Source organism: Erinaceus europaeus, chromosome 4 (assembly GCF_950295315.1).
Source record: "Erinaceus europaeus chromosome 4, mEriEur2.1, whole genome shotgun sequence".
Lineage (NCBI taxonomy): Eukaryota > Metazoa > Chordata > Mammalia > Eulipotyphla > Erinaceidae > Erinaceus > Erinaceus europaeus.
Window position 1 is genome coordinate 51,990,172 of NC_080165.1, and position 23,491 is coordinate 52,013,662.

Here is a 23,491-nt window from a genome sequence, read left to right on the forward strand (position 1 = left end):
AATACTGTATAATACAAATTTTAATCTAATAAATTCTGTGTAATGACATTTAAGTGCTGGATTCACTTTTAACAGTTGTTTTGTGTATATCCATAAAGAATCAACCCTGTATGTTACAAAGAGGAGAGACATACAGACCTTAGAAATGGTCCTGTAATTAGACAGAGCTTAGTATTAATTGTGCATCTTTTCTTTAAAGCAATGAATTGGAATCTTGCTGCAGACCAACTTCTATAATCAAAATAACTTACATATGTTTATTGCTGCCCATTGAAAAAAATAATGAAAAATAATGTAAAACATCAACATTTCTAACACTAACCTGATGCTTATCACAGTTAAAATAATTAAAATTCACTGCAAAAATCTGTGTTCTCCAGAAAATTATGCTATATACACAATGAGATTTGTACATGAATTAGGAAATAAAAAATTGCTTATATAAAATTAAAAATCAATAGTATACAATATTTACAGCTTGTTAGATATTATACATAAACATAATGTCTTTAAATAATCCTTCAGAATTAAACTGTAATATGTAAACATGCAGTACACATACTCATACAGTGTAGTTTATAATCTTAACAGAAGGGGGAACACATGTGTTCACATAATGTTGGGTATATATGCCTTTGTTTTTTTGTGCATTACCCCTCCAATACTTACTCTGTCTCTAAGCTTCACAGTACATTAAGTATCTCTATAGTAAAAATAAATCCCTGATGGTAAACATATTTCTAAAGGTTACATAAAGTATCGGCCCTTATACTACAATACAAAATAACACTGTTCACATTAGGCTCTCTGGTTTACAAAAATCTAGAATTTAAAACCTCACATTTAAATGTCTTGACTATAGCCTATTTAAAACCTCCTTGGAAAAGAAAAATGAGACAAATATGAAAATGTATCATGAAAACTGAAATTTGCTGTCATCTATCATAGTCAGTGGTAAAACAACTGAATTTTCTTAAAACCAAAGTTCAACCAATTATACCATTCCAAAACTCTGACTCACCAACTCAGAATCTTTTTAGATTCACTTTGCAAAAGTATCTTAACTTTCAAGGCACTAAGGCATCATTTAGCTTTTAAAAACTCTACTGTGGCTTACCAAACGATTCCTCAGTGGCCTGAGAGTTGATACAATTTTAAAGTGAGACTTTTTATACCTTGGTAGGTATTAAAATATCAGATAAACCATATTTTTGCTATTTAAATAGACACTTCAGTGGGTTAGCTCTAAGGTTAAGCTGATTCTCATCCTCTAGAAAATAAGAATCAGGGGTCAATACTTTATGGTAAAATCATTTTACCAAGTTACAGGAGGAAAATGAGAAATACTGTGAAATTTCAGATTAATCTAAACGCGCAGACCCATTTCTCCCTCTACTCCTTCAACCTTCTGTGTATGTTGAGAAGATAGCCCAAAGTTTAAGAAATTCCTCTATTGTAAATGTAGCTGATATAAATACTAAGAAAGTGTCTCAAATTAGAATAACTCATTAACTACTGAAATTAAATCATTTTGTGCTGTTCAAACTAGTATCTCCTTTATTTCCTATGAGGAAAATCATAAAATGTTTCTCCCCAAAGATATTTTAATGATGATGTAAAAGTATTTTTTTAAAAGGGATGGGGCAGAGATAGCTCACCAGGCAAGGCACATACTTTGCTATATGCGTGGCCCAGCTTCAAACCCTGGCACCACATGGGTAGTGCCATAACACTGGAGATGCTCCCATGCTGTGCTCTCTTGCCTCCATCACCCTGAATGGAAATGCTGGCCTGAGAGTAGAGAAACTGCACATGTGCAAGGTCCCAGCTCTAACCGTCCTGTCCCCACATCCACCCCTTCCCTCAAAAGGATAGCTTTTTTTTTTTTGTCTTCAGTTGTCCTGTCAATATTATTATTATTTTTTAGGACTCTTAAAAATGTGATAATTTGGGAGAAAAAACTGGCATTTTTTTTTAGGAGAAAAAGTGCTAAAATTATGGTGACTATCAACTACAGTTCCTCTTTCTACCCATTTTTGATTCAGTGGTTTCCAAGAGAGTATATTTATATTTCCATTGAAGAGAGAAATACATGGGTGCAGTACATAACCTAAAGATACCTATGACTTCATGCTCTCCTGACTTGACTACAGTATTTATTTTCCAGTAAAAGTATGTAGAATCGTAACCATATGGAGTTAAGAACATTCTTGTCTACATCAGCATTTCTATCAGCAAACTATACAAATGTTTAAACTATAGCATATGACATCTGCATGGAATGGAGATTTTTAAGAAAGTGTAAAGCTCTTCAAATAAAGGGTTGACATTTAATTTGACATATGTGCAATAAATGTAAAGAATATGCAAACGAGTCCCCTAGACTCACAGGATGAAAAGATTATAGTCCATAGTTGAGTTAATTTAGAAATTTGGGCATTTCTCACTTAATTTAATTAGTTGCTGCATTACACATTCACTGAAAATACTGTATTTAATAAGTATTACTTCCCTCAAACAGATGCGTTTGTAGATAACTTAGCAAACTCTTCGAAAGCACTGGCTACACTGAACAAATCTCAAGCCTCACACATATACAAATTCTAATATAATTTCAAAATGCTTAGCAATTAAGTCTCACATATAAGTAAACAGTATTTTGTAAACATGCAGTAGATGTTCATAAAAGGTAGCTTCAAATTTTAACTAAAGAGGGCAAACTGTGTTCTTTTGTCCTTATAGGTTACCCCTCCAACACTTTTCCTCTTTAAACTCTCCTCTACAAAATCTTACCAAGTATTTAATAAGAAATCGTCATCCTCAATCAAATGTAATTTTCCTCCTGAAGCGTGCCCTCCTAAGATATTATAAAAATAACTGAAGTTAAAGATACTTGAGACCATTTGATTACTAAATCAATTTTAATTACTGAGATTCTTGTCTAATTATTAAAAACCCAGCAATGCAAAAAGTACTGCCAGCATTCTCTGCAATCTAGGTCTACTAGAATTTCTTCAGTAACTTTCTGCAATTCTCATACCTTAAAAACAAATAATGACTCTTTGAAGAGTTTCTGTGGAAAACTCTGAGGCTTAAAAAAAAAAAAGTGTAACAGCAGTAATAGTCTGAAGACATTTCAAAAAGTACTTCAGCTTCGTGCTACATCTTGAATTACAAAATGGATGTACATTTAAAATAACAGTATCTCTTAAGTTAATAAAAATTTTTTAAAAAGGCAAACAAGTGGAGGGACACAGCACTAGCAATAGTGCAACATGTTTTCATGACTTCAATAATATCCTTTGATTTTAAATTACCTATTCCTTAAATAACAAATGCATGATATTCAGATTCAGGGTAGTTTCTTTGTTTTTCAATAAAATGTACAAACCAACCAACTCACAGAGGGACTATGGAAATGTGCACTGCAAATAACAGAAAAAGACATTACCTAAACTGTAACAGTGACTGGTAAGATCTAAAGATAGAATAAGCCACACTCATTGAAACAACACTGCCGATGGCTTTTCTTATTCTGCACAATCAGTGGAATCCCACCGGGCAGATTAGTTTGTACACTACTCATTTAAGGTTTTAAGCATCTTTAGCTTAGATGAGGGCCCCAGACTAACTCTAATCTATGAACATTTTTCATCAATATGTTAAATAATAATTATCTTCTTTTGGATACTGATTTCACTATCGGCTATATTTTCCCAAGGTACTTTTTTTTGTAATAAGGCAGTATAAACTATAGAAGCTACCTCCCTCTCTTCCTGCATTTATCACAAAAAAAAAAAAAAAACTTAATGTCAATTCACATTAGAAATTTCAAGGTATAACCAAAACACATCAACATAGGCTTTTGTCGTATCATAAACAAGGGTCTCCAGCATATAAGCCAAAGTACAATTTCTCAAAATTCAAAAATCTCAAACATCCTCAAGATGATTTAAAAGATTAATCAAACAAATACATCAAACCCTTCACTCAAGTATGAAAGTGTTCCCCGAACAAAAGCCTTCCAGTTAGACAGCATTTATATATAGCAGCTTTATATATTTGTATGTGAATAATGATATACATGTGTACATACATATCATTGAATTCATGTCTCTATAGGAAAACCAATTGACTTTAAAAATCTCAGCATCAACTCACACTATTCAGCTATTTCAAAATATCAAAAAAGTGAAAGCTGCACAAAATCCCAATATAAATAACTAAAAACAGCAAGGAACCCAAATATCCCCCCAAGTGTTAAAAAGACATACAATACGTATATATGCACAAACACAAACACACATATTTCATAATGCAAAATAATTTGATAATGAGATAACTGCAGGGCACTATGCAAACTATTAACTATTCGATTATACTTTTACTCTAGAGTGAAATCAGAATTTCAAATCTCTTTGGTCCACACATTCATAAATTATTTTCTAGTTAGTTTCTTATTCTGAACCAAGTGCTCTCTATTTCCCTACCATGACAACTTTTTTAAATCATAAAATTAACTACAGGGTAAAATAATTTTTCATTTTGTAAGTCTAAAATCAGTTTCAATACGTTAATGGCAATTACTCTCAAAGAACATGAACAATTAGAATTGATTAAATAGTAAAAAATAAAGGGAAAATGTAATTCAAATCTAATCAAAAAGAAGTATTCACCAAATTGACTTGGAAAAATGATGTATACATTTAATTTGGAAAAACATCAGGAATATTAAAAACAACATGAAAATAACCGGGCTTGCACATAGTGAAAAAGGCCTATTTTAAGATCTACTTCCAAGTTCTCTAAAGATGCATAGTTACTATTTTTAAGCAAACTTTCAAGCCACTATATTACTAAATCCTCAAGGTGACTTTCATACCAGTAAATATTTTCTCTGTGATTCACTGGTAAGCTGTTGCCATAGTTTGCTTTTTAGTGGAGAAAAAAATAATAATAATAGGTGTAACAACAGTCTGAAATTTGAGTAGGGCTTACTATAAACTTAACTTTTAGCAAACCAAGATATAGAATAACAAGGTTTTATATACAAATTATTTTTTGAATTGCCCTTTTATATTCTCTACAGTGTCTCTCCCTTTAAGTTACCATATATATAATTATATCAGGTGTTTCAGCAGACAATTTCAACCATAGCTCCCTTTACTTCCTGCATTCTTAAAAACAATTACTGCCAAAACCTCCTAAATTTTTATATTACTTTTTCAATTCTATGAAATGTCATTATAAAATCTAGTAAACTTACATAATAGCATAAACCAAGAACTAAATAACTGGAATAAATCACTCAAATATATGTTCATAAGTATACTGATATCTCAGTTTAATTGCCAAATTTAAAAATTACTTACCAAATTTCCCAGTTTTTACTTAACAAAACTATGTAGTCACATACCTAAACCCATGTAGCTTACTACTCTTCCTATATCTTACTTGGTACATATCTACATGAGACTTTTTGTTTTCCCAGCCTAATTTAGGCCATACTTTAGATATACTTAATACTCCAGAATGAAATATTGTTTATTTTGTCAAAAATAAAGATATCCAACAAAGTGGTATAATCCCACTGAGACACTAGTTTAAAAGGTGTTTTTATCTGAGAGATTCAGGGCAAAAACTTTCTTAGAAGAATCAAAGAATTTAACATTTCAGACATCTTTTCCTAGAAAACTTATGAGAGATTTTCAAATTATGTTTTTATGATGTACAAACTATAGTCAATGTGTGTGACCATAAAGTTTTTGAATTCTTAAAATACTTGTGAGGGAAGCTAAGAAGTGTTATTTGAGTGAGTGAAAAGGATGAGTCTACAGATCTACTTTGAGTCCTTAACAGAGTTCAGCCAGCTTTCCATTAAGTATAATTTTCTGCATAAATTAAGTGATAATGCTTAACATATTAAAGCCCTAAATCCCATAAACGGTCAATATTAAAAGTCAAATAAATTATCTCATATTAAATAATTCGATATTCGGCACTCATACAGGACTTAGCATTACAAAACATAAATCTCACTACTGTACCTGAATTCATGTCAAATATGTTCACAGCACTCATCTAACATCTGTACTTGCAAATTGTCACATGATCAATGTTAAAAAAAGAGTTTGGCACATATATCAATTCCTCAGAATGTCCCTGTAACTTAACACAATACTGTTAAGGACAACGATTCAACACCAATGTTAACCTGATTGGCAGCTAAACAAGGTGCTTTTTCTTGTAGCTTCACATAGTGTAATGCGCCTTGCCTGGGACGGAGGCACGTAAGGTGCAGTGCAGTAGTGCAATCACTTGAACACCAGAGGACAATCTTTCCGCACAGCTCAAGGTCATATTTGACCTTGTACAGTCTGGTACAATTTCATCCCCACTTGTTAACAATGCCATTTTCAGAGAATCTGCACATCTGTTTCCTTATGTGAAGTAAGACATTCTACAAAAGCCTCAAAGTGTCGCAAGGATCCTTGAAAAGGAGATGATTAATGTCAGTACAGTCTGTCCAACTCCCCATACCAGAGCTTCCAAAGGGGCCATGTTCTTCCCTGCTACTCTATAAATGCCTGCTACTGCTGCACCTAGGTAAGAAGAGAGAAAAATAACATAGTCGTTAATTTTATAACATACCATATAGTAACTTAAAGCCACGTGCTATTGTACCAAAACACAATAAGCAATGAACATTCTATTTCTTTTATAAGATTCATGTATTTGTTGAGAGGCAAAGATAAACAGAACATCACTCTGGCATACATACTGCCAGAGATCAAGCTCAAGATTTCACACTTGACAACCCAACAGTAAAAAAAAAGAAGCAGAAGCAGAAGCAGAAGAAGAAGAAGAAGAAGAAGAAGAGGAAGCAGCTAAATCTGACATTACAAAACATCTTAGTGCAAATTTCTGAAAAGAGAATGCCAGGAGTTTCAGAAACCAGCTGACTCAAATTTCACCTTATGAATAAGGTATAGTTAACAATATAGCCAAATGACTGGTTTTGAAAAGTATATTTTGAAATAATTATGGAGAAAAAATGTAAATTATAGCATGATACAAATTTGAGATGGTATTAAATTTTTCAGCAAATTAAAAAAATCTACATATTTAGCTCCTAACATGACCAAACAAAAATAAATTAGGAAAGAAATTATTCAAAGATACTAAATAGAGTTAAAAGGAAAGTCTATTCATAAAGATAAAGTTGACTCAAAATCTTACAAATAAAAAGTATTATGCTTCTTTCTAAGAGATATAGCAAGAAAAGCAAATTATTAATCTAAGCCAAGGGTATCCATATACATATATTTTAAGAAGGAAATTAAAATGTATAATATATTTGCTATATACTATGCTACTTGCTGGAACTTTACAAGCCCATAAACATTATAACCTAATTTAAGATTAAAAAACAAATAAACCCAGAATATATTCACAAAGAGGCACTGAACATGAATCTTACATAAATGACCATGAATATTACATAAGATTTAACTGACCATGGATATTACATAAGAATAAAAGTAAGAATTTCAATCCAGAATAGTCTGAGTAAATTTGGCTTATCTTCCCAGTGGTACCAAGATTTTCTGAATCAAATAATAAACTTAACTAGCATGATTGGTCATATCTTCAAATTTTACATCCTGAATTTTTTTTTTTATGGGAGGCCAGGTACTCTCACTCAGTTGAGCACACATTACCATGTGCAAGGACCTGGTTTCAAGCTCCTGATTCCTAAGGGGTGTGTGTATGTATGTGTGGGTGGTGAGGGGAGCTTCACAAGCAGTGAAACAGTGCTATAGGTGTCTATTTCTCCCTTCCATCTCTGTTTTTTTTTTTCTCTATCTCTATTCAATAGATAAGTAAATACTAGTTCACCACTTGTAAAGTTTCTTTCCTTCCTGCAGGTGGGGCAGGGGCTGAACCAGGGTCCCAGAGCACTGTAGAATATGTGCTCTACCACGTGTGCTGATGCCCAGCCCACACTTATCTAACATCCTTTTGAAGCTGCAGAACTGAAATTACACTCATGTGGCAATGACTGCACTGTAAAACACTAACAACCTCAATAAAAAAAGTAAAGAAGAAAAAAGGAAATTACTTTAAAAAAAAACAACTTCTGGCTGAAAGTGGAATACTAAGAAATCAACATTTGGGGTATCTCCCAGAAGACCTTAGAATTTAACTGGAGGTGAATAGTCACAGAAAACACCCTCAAAGACAAAGTCATGAGGTAATTAAAGGAAGCAATTTTTAAAAATATTTTAATATTTATTTATTTATTCCCTTTTGTTACCCTTATTATTTTATTGTGGTAGTCATTGTTGGATAGGACAGATAGAAATGGAGAGATGGAGGGAAGACAGAGAGGGGGAGAGAAAGACAGACACCTGCAGACCTGCTTCACCACTTGTGAAGCGACTCCCCTGCAGGTGGGGAGCCGGGGGCTTGAACCGGGATCCTTATGCTGGTCCTTGCGCTTTACGCCACGTTAAAGGAAGCATTTTTTAAAGAGAAAACTGAAAACTGAAAGCATTTCTATTTCATTGTAGTCTTTTCCAAGTAAGTTGATTCCTTTACTTGGTATTTAATTGTTCTGGCAAGGTAGTAAATTGGTTTTATTTTGAAAAGTCCTGTTGTTCTGAAGAAAAACAAAGCTACAAACTAACCCATTTAATAGGGGCACAGCTGGCTGTGGTGTACAATTCTCTTCTAATTTTATACTCTACTGTTAAATCACTAGTTAGAAAAAGAATAATGTAGCTATAAAAATAACAAATCCCTAGTTGTATTGTTATATGGAAAACTGGGAAATTTTATGCATGTAGAAACTATTGTATTTACTGTCGAATGTAAAGTATTAATTCCCCAATAAAGAAATTAAAAAATAATAATAATAACAAAGTGTCCATCATCCAACTTAAAGAAAAAACAAAGTGTCCATCATCCAACTTAAAGAAAAAACATGACTGGGGGCCAGGAGTTAGCTCACCTGGTAGAGTACACACCTGGTCATGTGCCAGGACCCAGGGTCAACTCCCTGGCTATCACTTGAGAACCATCAAAAGAGGAATTTCACAAGAAGTGAAAGATACTGTGGTGTCTCTCCTCTGTCTCTCAGTCTCTATCCAAAAAAGCAAAAGAAAATCATAGTGTACCAGGAGTTGTGGAATTGTGTCAGCATGTGAGGCACAGTGCAGTCATCATGTCAAGGGAAAAAAATAATTAAAGTAAAGGATATTACTATTTCCTTTGAAGCTCCCCCTGGACTCTCCTCAATTGCATCCCACTCCCTCCTTAACTTGATTTTTATTCCCTTTCTAATTACTTTATCAACCACTTATATTTATATTAGTTTGATGCTGTAATCTGTAAGATGATCGAATTCTGATACTGAAATTAAATTATTTAAGCAGTTCCAAATATATATACAGATTATATATATCTATAAATATATATAATCTTTCTTTTTTAAATATTTATCCCCTTTTATTGCCCTTATTATTTTATTGTTGTAGTTATTATTGTTGTTGTTATTGATGTCATTGTTGTTGGATAGGACAGAGAAATGGAGAGAGGAGGGGAAGACAGAGAGGGGGAGAGAAAGATAGACACCTTCAGACCTGCTTCACCGCCTGTGAAGGGATTTCCATGCAGGTGGGGAGCTGGGGGCTTGAACCGGGATCCTTCTGCGGGTCCTTGAACTTTGCGCCGCCTGCGCTTAATTCCCTTCTCTATTCAATTCCTGATTCCCTTCTTTCTTTTCTTTTAAACTGGGAGCTTGAACCTGGGTCCTGTTGCATGGTAACCAGGTGCACCACCATTCAGCCCCATATAATAGATTCTATATGTAAAAGTAGTTACATTTATAATAAAAATAAAGTTACCCAAATCATAAGTGCATATAAAATTATATCCTTAAATAAAATACAATCAATCAACTTACTAGTTATCATTGCTCCAGTTACAGAAGCCAGAAATCCGATGCTGACAGCAATGACAGAGATTACTCTTCCCTGCCTATGCCTCTGTAGCATCACAAACATCAACACTCCTGCAGCACCATGGACAAACAGAGAGGAGAAGAGAGCCCAGAGAAAGATCCAGTACCACATCTCTGAAAGGAAAACCAAAGTGTTAATAATTCTGATGAAAATCTTCTCCGAAAATTTAGTTCAACAAGTCGTGACCACCCCTGGTTTGGGGTAAGGCTGAGATAACTGACACAAAGGGGCTTCACAGAGTATCTAACAAGTAGTTGCATTAAATACATGTCAATGATTATCAAAACCACTAATAAACAGACATAAACTGTATTTCTCTCATGGTCTTCAGAGATTAGGCCACATTCTAGGTTCCTTTACATTTCTCTATCATACAGCTACAATTTATAAATTTGATTAATAATCCCAAATGTTTTTCAAAATCCTTAAAAATAAATTACAATTTTCTGTTTGAAATACTTTTCTACACTAAGCTCGATTCTGAAAAGTGTTTGCCTCAGATCATTTGAATTGTCCTTACCTACAACTTTTTAAGCCCATTATTCTTCCTTCAGCGTGTCCTCAGCTACTATTCATCATAAATTACAAGGTGCCGATGATAAACCTTTTGTGTTCTTTCAAATTTCTTTCTTTCTGGTAATTTGCAGTCTCCCAGACAAACCATATAGCTCTCACAGATAGTGCTCTAAATACATGCCTTGATTTCATCTCCCTAACCATGCTTGGGAAGGCAAATAATCCTCCTGGGAATTCGGAGCTGGGAACAAATGAAAACTTCAGCCTTGGGAAGGCTGAAGTTGTAAGGCTCAGAATTTTTGGATAGTCATTTTACTGCCAAATGATAAAACCCACAAAACACACACAAATATAATATCATAGACAACAGGTAGCCAATGTCCTTATTCCAGTGATGCCTGGCTCTGCCACATCTATTAGACGTAGATTCAATTTCTTTTTATTTAAGCTAGATAAGGTATGGTTTCTACTGCTAATATCTGAGAGTTGACTATAAAATGTTTAGAATAATCACCTTGAGAATCATTCTTGGTATGGAGAAGTCCCACAATATAAAATATCTCATCTGCTATTTGTACTAGTATGTATTCACTCTATCAACTGTAAAAGTAAAGCCAGTGGTAAAATGGATGAAACTAGGGGTGGGTGTGCTAACTAAAATAAATTAATTGGTAAACAATACTCAGATGGTTTCATTCATATATGGAATGTTGATAATCAAAAAAATGAGTCAGAACAAAAAAAAAATAGTTATGCTATCTCTTAAGACTTTGTGAGACCTGAGAGCTATATAATGGTGATAGTGGAGTGGAGATTAAGCATAGGACTCTGGTAGTATATATAGTGATTTACACACACACACACACACACACACACACACACACGAAATTATAACTTTTAAATCTTTCAGTTCTGTAAATGAATACTAAGTTACTACTAATAAAAATTACAAAAATGTCAATGAAATAAAACAAAAGTGGACAGATTAAAATGTATTTATCAAGATATTAAAGTACAGTTGTTCACAGTAAGGTAAAATTACAAATCTTCTATGGAAAATGGTGTGGCGGTTCAAAAACCTAAAAATGAAATTACCATATAATCCAGCCATTCCCTTTTGGGGATATATTAAAATGTATAGAATCATTAAGAGATATTTGTACATTACTGCATATGTTTGTAGCATTATTCACAGTAGTCAAAAAGTAGAAGAAATTCAAATGTTCACAGATGGATAAATGAAAAAACACAAGTTGCATACATATACAATGCAATATTAGCTTTAGAATGGAAGAAAATTCTAACATATGCTACAACATTAGTGAATCCCAAGGACACTAAGCTAAAATAGACCAGTCATTAAAAACACACACACACACACACACACACACAGACACGGATCCCGCTTATCCAAGGTACCTAGAGTAGTTAATTCATAGATACAAAGAATAAAATTGTGGTTGCTAGGGTCTTGGGGAAAAGGGAAATGAGAAGCTGTTGCTTAATGTTTTATAATTTTATTTATTCAAGATACAAAAGATGTGATATCTATTGTATAATAATGTGAAATGTACTTAACTATATTAAACTTTACACTTGAAATGGTTAAGACAGTAAATCATATTTTACATACTGTGTTGTACAAATTTGCTAAAATTTAAAATGTATGTGAATGATCTGGGGAAATAGTACAATGGTTATACAAATAACTTTCATGCCTGAGACTCCAAGTCCCAGGTTCAATCCTCAGCACCACCAAAAGTCAAAGCTGAGAAGTGCTCTGGTAAAAGAAAAAAAGGAAAAAAATGGATGGATGGATGGATGGATGGATGGATGGATAAAGTCTTAAATAATTATTTTAATTCAATACCAAAAAAATGATTAAGCATTTAAAAACAAAACAAAATCTCCTTCAAAGGAGGAGGGTGTAGTTATAAATGCATAACTCTATAAGGATCTTTGTTTTGAGATAAAGTTAATAAAATTATATTGAACACACTCATACAAAGTAGGACAAGTATACAGATAATACTAGTGAAACCCGAATAAACTGATTTAGATCAATGCCAGTATTCAGATTTTACCGTTTTTCTTGTTTTCCAAGAGATTCTTATTAGGTAAAATTTGTTTTTCAAATGAATTTTAAAATTTATTAATGACCAAAATGAGCCTAACAAATAAAGAATATAAGGAAATAAAAATGGAAAGGGGCATTATATTCAGGATATTCCTAGATAAGAAAAGGTTTCTTAGTAAATGAATTCAATTTGCACTGTATCCCTAGACTACTTCTGAGAGTTTATTAGGTCTACATCCCCAGAAGCACTTTTGTTGATCTTGTAATAAAATGTAAGTTTAGAATCTTATAAAGGTACAAGATATTCAAAATTATACAACGAGAATCTTATAAACAAGAATCTTCTTTGATCTTCAAAGGAACAGTGGTAGGATAGTTCATAAGCAGACTGATTCAAAACTAATACTCAAATTCAAATTTAGTTTTATACTTCTCCATTAAAAAATGGAGACCCCAAATCTCAGCTGTTATAATCTTGCCTTTAGGCTCCTGATTATTAAACAATTTTTCTTCTTTATATCTTAATACTTTTTCATCTACCAAGTTGCAGATGCTACCATGATGCCAACCTGACTTCCCAGGGCAGACGACCTCACCAATGTACCCTGCAACCCCACCTCCCCAGAGCCCTGCCCCACTAAGGAAAGACATAAACAGGCTGGGAGTATGGATCAACTTGCCAATGCCCATGTCCAGCAGAGAAGCAATTACAGAAGCCAGACCTTCCACCTTCTGCTCCCCATAATGATCCTGAGTCCATACTCCCAGAGAGATAAGAGAATAGAAAAGCGTTCAAGGGAGGGGATGGGATACGGAATTTAGTGGTGGGAATTGTGTGGAATTGTATCCCTTTTATCCTATAGTATATTTGATATTTTTTATTTTATAAATAGATTTTAAAATTTTATATCTCCACGGGAGTTGGATGGTAGTGCAGCAGGTTAAGCGCACATGGCGCCAAGCGGCAAGGACCACCTAAGTATCCCAGTTCGAGCCCCTGGCTCCCCACCTGCAGGGAGTCACTTCATAGGCGGTGTAGCAGGTCTGCCGGTGTCTCTTTCTCTCCCCCTCTGTCTTCCCCTCCTCTCTCCATTTCACTGTCCTATCCAATAGCAACATCAATAACAACAATAATAACCACCATCACAACAAAAAAAAACAAAGGGAAGAAAAAGGAAAAAAAATAGCCTCCAAGAGCAGTGGGTTCATGGTGCAGGCACTGAACCCCAGCAATAAGCCTGAAGGCAAAAAAAAAAAAAAAAAGGAAAAAAATTTATTATCTCCACAAAAAAAAAAAAAAATAGGAACACTTCCAATGGAGGGGATAGGATACGGAACTCTGGTGGTGGGAACTGTGTAGAGCTGTACCCCTCTTACCTTACAGTAGTCATGTTGATTATTATTAAATTAAAAAAATCATAGCTTATCATAGAAAAAGTCTGAATTCTGAGAATATCTACAGTTAATTTGGGCATCTTATTACAGTTATTTTGAATTATCTGGTAGATCAATAAACCCTGCCAGTACAAGGAGCCTCTAAATTTTTTTCTGCAGAAAGAAATCTGTCCAAGGTTTTAGTCACTATTGACAGTCTGAGGAAAATATACCAGGTTTAGATCAAGTGAAGACAAATGTGGGATCCTAAGAGTAGGGTAAGATATAGCCAAGAAACTTTGTAGAATAACAGACTACTACTAAGAGGACAAAAGTGAACTATTGCTGGACTGCTGGGGGTCCCAAGGCCCCTCCCCTCAAAGCTAGTTAGGCTCTTGTCTGCATTGCATGGTAAGTATTCTGAAAATGAACTCCCTCAACAGGTCCAATACAAAAAAAATTATCAAGATTTTGGGGCATTCTTTATTAAGAAAGTAAGTAAATAAAAGATAGTTCAGGACACTTTCAAGAAGAAGTAGACAAGTCCCTAGAAAAGAGTTATGCCACAAGTGCCAGGGGTCCCAGGTTTCAATGTTTTCTTCAGTCTCTTCCTTTCCACTGTATCTGTGCAGGCTAACTTAAGTCTCTTGTTATTCACTGGTCCAGTAGGTAAAGGTCTGTAGGCACATTGGTGGGTCATATCTCACAGATGTCTAGTTATGAGCTCCATGTCCATGTTCAGTGGAGAAGCAATTACAGAAGCCAGCCAGACCTTCCACCTTCTGCACCCACACAGAATTTTGGTCCATGCTCCCAGAAGGATAAAGAATAGGGAACCTTCCAATGGAGGGGTGAGTGGTGGGAACTGTATGGATTTGTACTTCTCTTATGCTACAATCTTATCAATCATTATTAAATGACTAAAAAAAAAAAAATCTACTGATGAGTGAGGCATCCACAGGGGATGGCCAGTTGCATACCAAGATAGGACTACACCAAATGTGGCCACAACCAGAACTCATCACAATATTAACCAAAGTATGCATTACAACAAAGGGACATGAGGAACAACAAAATATATTTTCAAAAGTTCATACACCAAGAAAGTAAATGTCAGAACACATTCATCTAAGTGGATAATGTTAGGGTACATGTATAAAGGCAGTTAATGTCTGACATGCAGGGCAATGTTCTAAATGTTATGCATGCACAAGTCTTCTGGCATTATATGAAACAGCACGTCTAACCTCACGGTCACCTTTGTACTTTCAAGACTGAGAGGGAGGCTGGATTCTGTGTCAGTATTCAAATTAAAACTAATCCTTATAAGGTCTTTTGTTTTGTAATTCATGACCTCTACCAAACACACTTACATCAGATAGTGAGAACTAAAATAAAGTAAAAACATGAGTTACGGCACATAGAAAAGGCTCTTAACAGGGGAAATGAAACAGGGAAAAAAAAAAAAAGCCATGCAAGCAAGCATGCAACAAGAAGCAACAGACAAAAGATCTCCAGCACTGGAAGATTTTTCATTCTTATTTCAGAGAGAGAAAAGAGATACCACAGCACTAATTCATTATTGGTGCAGCTCACCTGCCCACTCACCCCCATTGGTGCTCCCATGTAGTGTCTGAGTTGAACCCAAGTCTTTGAACAAGGTAAAGTGTGTGCTCTACCAATTCCTGTGAATAATGTTTTCTTAAGCAGATAATCTCAACTTTGTAGCATCTTCAATTAAATGCATGCTTTAATTTGTCAAAATTTAGATCTATGATTACTCAGGCAGTTCTGTGATTGAATTTAAATTTTCACCATAATTTGGAGTATGAAATAACTGCAAAGAATGTCATCCTCACCTTAACAATGAGAAAAGATAAAAATACAACATCCTAGGTTTGCCTTAGGCCCTCACTAAAATTAAGTTGTTGATCAACAAAGTAACCTGAATTCCAAAGAGGAAAAAGCCTGTCCAAGGGACATACAAATTGTTTTACCTGTGATAAAGCACAGGAGCAAGAAGTGGGAAACATACAATATGGGTAAGAACAAAAGTTAACATTTTAACAGACTGTTAAAGGCAAAATGTAAATTAATAGTTCAACTTTCAGTAACTAACACAAAGCAAGCACACCTTAATTTGCAGCCCTTTTCTATGGGTCTCTATAGCTATTCCCAGGGTACTGGGGTCCTAGGCAGAATCCAGGCAAGATACCACTGTTTGCTGCATACAGCTTTATAGATTCTAAGAGAGGCTCAATGGCTACTAACAAGTTAACTTTGCCTGCTTTCAGGAACTCTGACTCAAAGCAAAAGCCTTACGTCATTGGGGAAGGCAGGAAATACTGTGACCCTCAGGTGATAGAAGATCCACTACAATTATAGAAAGAACCATTACAGATCCAGCTGTGTGAGAGAGAAAAGAGACAGACAGACAGACAGACAGAGAGAAAAATATATAGAGAATTTCTTTAAAAATCATTACCACCAGGGAAGAGTTAGAAACCATCCAGAACTCAGAATACTATCCTTCAAAGAGAATTCATCTCTGCAGAGGAAAACATAGGGGACACCTGCCCAAGATCAATGACAGATATAGGGAACAGTATGGTATTCATAAAGGCAAAAATGTTTGTGAAACCCTTTAGTTTATAGAGCTTTCCCAAGATTAAGACTGGAACAGGAAAGCAGAGAAATCCTCTTGTTGCCTCTACTATGACCCTAATACCAAGTAGCAAGTAACATAAATCTGGTAGTGGAAGGAGACAAGCATGTGGAGAAATAACCACTCTATAGCATAGGCATATACAGTTGGCTAATAACTTGACAAAGCGGTACTTATCAAGTATGTATAAAGTGTCCCTTATAAGTATAAAGAACACTAGCAACTTTTAAAGACTATGAAGCCCATGGCACACTGAAGAACATGTAACAATACAAAACAACAACAATGTAACTCAAACTCATCTAACTGCTAAGTTCATTAAATCAAGGCTTCACACTACTAGCATTAACAGTTAAGTATCTCAACCTCCTCTGTTATATATGCAAAATCCTACATACAAAAAAGAACTTCAGAGTAAGGCACATGTCTTGCCATGTGTGTGACCCAGGTTTGAATCCCAACACTACATGGAAGGTTCTGTGACACTACGGGAAGCTATGGCGCTGTGGTGTCACTCCCTCTGTCTGAATAAAAAATACAGCCCAGCGCAGTACAACTGGATGAGGTCCCAGATCAGTAAAATAAAACCAAGGAAAGGAGGGGAAATACACTTTTAACTATGAGACAAACAATCAAAAACAGGAAAAACAACTAATAGAACCAGATCTTAATAAAGGCTCCTGGAAAAGGAGAGGACATACATGGGCAGATGAAGAATTACAGCAAAGATACAAACTTCAAAATATTCATATTAAAATACTGCAACAGTAAAAACCATGCTACTGATGAAGAACTCCACTAGTGAGTTTACTCAGTAGACTGAATAGTTAAGCAAAGAATCAGTGAAGTTGAATATAGATCAGAAGAAATTAATTTCAAACTGAAATAGAGAGGAGGAAAAAAAAAAAAAGGAGATACAAGAAAGTGGAAAAAGGGGGAAGGACTGGGATGATAATATAATGACTATGCAAAAAAGACTTTCATAACTGAGACTTCAAAGCCCCACATTCAATCTCCACTCTTCCGCTCTAAACCAGAATTAAAGTGTTCTGGCAATAAATAAACTAACAAAGAGTTATGAAATAATTTTAAGTGGTTTAATTTCAAATGGTAATTAGAATTCCAGAAAGAACAAGAATGAAGAAAACTATATGAGGAGATAGTGACTGAATTTTTTTCTAAAAATAATGAGCTAACAATATAAAAAACTTAAGACTCTCAGAGAAGTCTAAGCAAGATAAAGACTTCCTAAGAGAACAAAAAAGCAACAGTGAAGCAAAAAATACACCAGTCATACATGTGGATACAGCCTAATGAAATGACTGAAAACTAAAGGGAGCATATTGGTAGCAGTCATAGATAAAAAGACACACACCTACAGAGAAGTAAAAGATACCTGTTGTCAGGAGAAATTTATTTCAAATTGATGGTAAAATGAAAACACCCCCCACTTCCAAAAGTAGCAAGCTGGGAGAATTAATGATTTAGTCAAGCTGTGTTATAAAACATATTTAAGGCAGCTCTTCATGCAAGAGTAAAACCTAGAGGGATACTTAATTCTAAAAGAAATAAACAATTAAAGTTAAAATTAAGAAAAATATAACTTTTTAATCTTATTTTGAATCACTCTATTTTAATCAGTTAAAAATAAATGCCTGTCCATTCACATCATATTTAATACAGAAGCTAAAGTTATTATAGATATTTAAGAATTATCTACTCTGCTTAAGAGAGCAAACATGCTAGTCTTTTTTAAAGAATATACTAGATCACTTTAATTATTCTTACTGTCTGTGTGTTTTAATGTGACATGTACTTATATTTAAAAATCACTGTATACAAAGGAATAATGTTTTACAAGACAGGTGTTGCCACAAGAGTCCTATATATATATTTTTCATTATGTCCTGTGTCTTGTCTGTGTACCAGACCCACAAGGGTGTAACAAGTCTTCCTTCCTTGTTACACCCTGGGTCCTCCCAAAGCCCACTCAATGCCCTCTCACTAATCCCCTTTGGTTCTGCTGCAATAAACCACAGAGATTCTAATCATCCTGTATTTTTTTCTTTAAAACACTGTTTTTTAAATCTAGTTGTGAAACTGTCAAGAGAAGCTTTAATATCTGCCTTTCTTTAAGCCCATGGCAGTAGTATTTATTACCCACTTAAACTAAATTAGCCTCTTACTAGCTAATTATATAATTTCAAACTCTAAATTACAGTACTTATTAAAAAGCAAATGAAAATTTCTAGAAAAACAGATTTTTTTAATTTAAAACTATCAGAATATTATCAACTTTAATGAGTCAGATTAAGGATAGTAAACTTAGTTTAAAAGAAAACCCAACCCTACTATATATCTAAGCCCTACACTATCTCTAGAAAGATGACACTCAGATTTGTTCTTTTTACAACTGATCACTCCGATATAAAAATATAAAGATTAAAAGTCAAATCTTAATACATTATTAATTTATAAAAAGCAAATCTAAAATAGTTTGAGTTGATATACTCATATGCCCTCAAGCATCGTAAAGTATACATCATACAAAAAAGTAACATTTGTTTGACTAAAACATCTTCTCAGGAATTCATGTTTTTTAATCTCATGATAAATATCCCCAAAGGATATTAATCCTGAACACTGAAAAATGAACTTTTCCATCAACGAGCATGACTTATAATATATAAGTCCCAATATAACAAACTTAGAATTAAATCTAAGTGAAAACAGTAAAAACAGCAGATCAAAAAATAAATGCATAGCCAGGAAGCAAGCAATACACAAACTCTGAGCAGTCACACTTTAGATATTACTGATGGCAGTCCTGAGGAAGCAGTTATGTTGCACTGAGATAAAAAAAAAAAAGGGGGGGGAAATCTCCAGATATTGAATTTAGAGTTTCTTAAATCAAGTTTTAATAAGACCTAATTCTAAAAGCTACTAAAAGGTGGCCCAAGAACAATTTCTTGGCTACTAAACCTCACTCTACAAATTAGTATATTAAAGTTTAAAGAAATTCCTCTAATTTTTTCTTGATTAAACAAATTTATATGCAAACATTTCACTTTGTGTGTAGTAATATCTTTTTCTTAACTCATTAAAATGTCTAGATGTAAAAAAAAAAAACAATGTCTAGATGTCCTTTATCTTTGTAGTACCACTTTGAAAACTGTTGACATTAGACTGCATTACATTGGAGGAAACTGAGGCATGGGACATATGTTGTTTGTTTTTGAAGTACAAAAGGTAGGCAGTGACATTCACAAACAAAAGTTAGTTTACTCAGAAAATCAGATTTTTTTTTTTTACTTCTTTAGACTCTACACTTGCATATAGTTATGTAATACAATTATCCTAGTAGGAAAATTCCAATAACTCCTATTATGTAAGCATGTACATAAGCATGTACAGTGTTTCATTATCTCATGTATTCAGATATATTCCAACAGAACACTGCAGAATTTTTTAAATACATTTAATGTGATCATTATTTTAAAATTTTAATCATTTTATTTTTATTGAATAGAGACAGAAATTGAGAGGGGAGGAGGAGATAGGGAAAGAGTGAGAGAAACACCAGCTGCTTCAGCACTTGTGAAGTTTTCCTCCTGCAGGTGGAGGAGACCAGAGGCTTGACCCCAGATCCTTGTGCACTGTAATATGTGCGCTTAACCAGGTGTACCACCACCTGGTTCCTTTATAATAGTTCATAATTTTTTCTTTCTGCCTACAGGGTTATCGCTGGGGCTCAATGCCTACACTACGAATCCACTGCTCCTGGAGGCCATTTTGTTGTTGTTATGGTTGCCATTGCTGTTGTTTCTGCTGCACAGGACAGAGAAAAATCGAGCGAGGAAGGGAAGACAGAGGGGGAGAGAAAGATAAGACACCCATAGACCTACTTTACCACTTGTAGAGCGACCACCCTGCAGGTGGGGAACCGGGGGCTCAAACCTGGGTCCTTACAGCGGTCCTTGCCCTTCACGCCATGTGCATTTAACCCAGTGCGCTATGTCCGTCCTCCTCATAAAGATACTGTGAAAGGATATAAATCTAACTGACCAAGGATCGGAATGAGTAAGAGAGTACAGTATAGGTTATAGCACAGAATTTGCATGACTAAGGCCCCCTTGTTTGATCTCTGACACTACATACACTGGAGTGGCACTCTGGCTTCTCTTTCTCTCATAAAGCAAATTAAAACAACTATGTTTGAAAAAGATAAATTCTAATAAAAAAAAAAGATGGCACATGACGTGATAATGTTCAGTGAAGTAAATAGGTGAAAGGCAGCTACCAGATGGTTTCACTCATATGTGGACTCTAGAAGAATTGGAATATATAAACATACAAAAAAAATATTGTTGCCAAACTTTCCATAGTCTCTTAGATACTGTGGGAACTATGTTGGGGGAGCGAAGCCTAGAATCTTGGTAGTGGGCACAATGTGGAACTGTATTCCCTTTATTTCTCATTATTATTGTTGTTGTTGTTGTTGTTATTTTTTCACCAGGGTTATTTCTGGGGCTCTATGCCTGCACTACAAATCCACCCCACTCCTGACCATTTTTCCATTTTTTTCTTTCAATTTTATTAGATAGGGCAGAGAAATTGAGAGAGGAGGGGGGAGCCAGAGAGGAAAGAGAAAGACACCTGCAGATCTGCTTCACTGCTTGAGAAGCATCCCCCCTGCAGGTGGGGAGCAGAGGCTAGAATCCAGGTCCTTGTGCATGGTAACTTGTGTGCTCAACTGGGTACACCACAGCCTGGCACCTATACCCATTTAATTTTGTGATCTTGTGAACCACTATCAATTTTTTTTTATTTTAATTCTAACACTGTTGAGAGATACTTTGAAAATCGGGTTTATAACATTGTCTTGAAAATAAATTATACCTTTAAATATCAATGTCCATACCTATACTGAAATATTCTATATTAATTTATATACTTATATAAAACTTAAGATCAACCTGTTCACAAAACAACAACAACAACAAAACCTGCACCAGAGATGGCATTTCTGACTGATAACTTCACTGGTAACAGACACTGCATCAGAATGAGCTATATCAATTCCAGACTCCTGACTACTGAAAAAAAAAATCATTAAAAAAAAAAAGTGCTTTAGGTCCTAGCAGATAGCTCACACTGCAGAGCATGTATCTTACCATAAGTGAAGCGTTGGGTTCTAGTTCCAGCACTACACTGGAGTGCTACTGACAGTGAAGCATTGCTACAGTACCTCTCTTCTCTGTTTCTCTTCACCTCTCTCTAAATAAAAATACAAGAAAAAAAAGTATTGGCTCCAAAAGGACACTCAACAGTATCATGCATATATACAGGATCTAAGTTGGTATCTTGGCATTGCATTAAAAAAAAATGCTTTAAGCTGCTAAATTTGGAGCTGTTACTCGGCATAAATAACAAATACAAATATACTTAAAATTCTCACGAAAACTTAAGTTTCTTGGAAGTCTTCATATCTCTGGCAATAGCATGTCCACTGTAGCTACTCAAATGTTTGCTAAGTTATTCAGAAATTTTTCAATTCCTGATTTATATACTTTTTTTGAACAGGGACAGGACAGTGTGTCTGTGCCTGTTACTTCACTTTCAAAAATGTAGTTAATAATCATCCCTATATAAGAGATTACTATGGGGATAAAAGGGTACATGCAATCTTACTAGGTTCATACCCAGCACAATAAATGGTAAATGTTGCTGATCACTAAAGTATAATTTCTTTTTTTTTATTTTTTTATTATTTATTTATTGGATAGAGACAGTCAGAAATCGAGAGGGAAAGGAGGGATAAGAGAGAGTGAGAGACAGAGAGACACCTGCAACATTGCTTCACCACTTGCAAAGCTTTTCCCCTGCAGGTGGGGACTGGGGGCTCGAACCTAGGTCCTTGCACACTGTAACATGTGCACTCAACCAGGTGCACCACCACCTGGCCCCCAAAAGAGTAAATTATCATATATCCTTAATACTAAAATCCTGAACATGAAAATGATATTGTAATAATTATGCCAGGATTAAAGATATGAATAGACAGTTTTCTAATCAGATACACACAGTCTACAGAGAAAATGCTCCGTTTCACTCATCATTAGTGAAATACAAATCAAAACCATATTGAGACTCTACCTTAAACCAGCAAAAATGAGCTACATCAACACAACAGGAAATGGGAAGTGTTGGCAACGATGTGGACAAACAGGTGGGAAGGCACTGTTGAAGTCATTATGGAAACCAGTATGGAAAATTCTTAAAAGAAGTAAAAACGGAAATACTTTTATGATCCAGCAATGCCACTCTTAGGCATTAATCTAAAAATCATGAAAACATTAGTCTGAAGGGGTCATAAGCACCATGTGTACAGTTTAATTGTTCACAATCACCAAAATATGGAAGCAACCTAACTGTCCATTGACAAGTGACTGGAGAAAGGTTACGTACAGGGCATATGCTCAATGGAGTCCTGCTGGCAATTAAAAGTGATGTTATTGTGTCCTTCAAAACAAAATGGATATAACTGGAGGTGATTATACTTTAAGGAAGTACTGGCTGGTTTCACTCATGTGTGAAATACAGAGAATTGAAACACAATGAACATACAAAAAAAAAAAAAGGAAGTTAGCTAACCCATCCCCAAGGTCCTGGAAGACCTATGGTGGTTATCCTTGAAAAAGCAGAAACACATTGGCCAGGTGGTGGGGCACCTGGTTGAGCACACATGTGTTACAATGTGCAAGGACCCAGGTTTGAGGCCCTGGTCCCCACCTGCAGGGAGAAAGCTTTGCAAGTGGTAAAGCAGAGCTGCAA

The 23,491-nt window shown here is 34.8% G+C and overlaps 1 protein-coding gene across 1 annotated transcript in view; it reads right to left on the reverse strand.

Moving 5' to 3' along the window:
• Positions 1-2,057: 2,057 nt before the first annotated feature.
• Positions 2,058-23,491, reverse strand: part of TMEM170B (transmembrane protein 170B) — a 28,106-nt gene continuing 6,672 nt past the window's right edge. Inside the window, exons 2-3 of the mRNA XM_007539254.3 lie at positions 9,968-10,138; positions 2,058-6,602 (exon numbers count right to left, since the gene is read on the reverse strand). Of these exons, the coding sequence (XP_007539316.2) occupies positions 6,472-6,602; positions 9,968-10,138 (302 nt within the window). The 3' untranslated portion in view covers positions 2,058-6,471. The remainder of the gene's footprint in view (positions 6,603-9,967; positions 10,139-23,491) is intronic.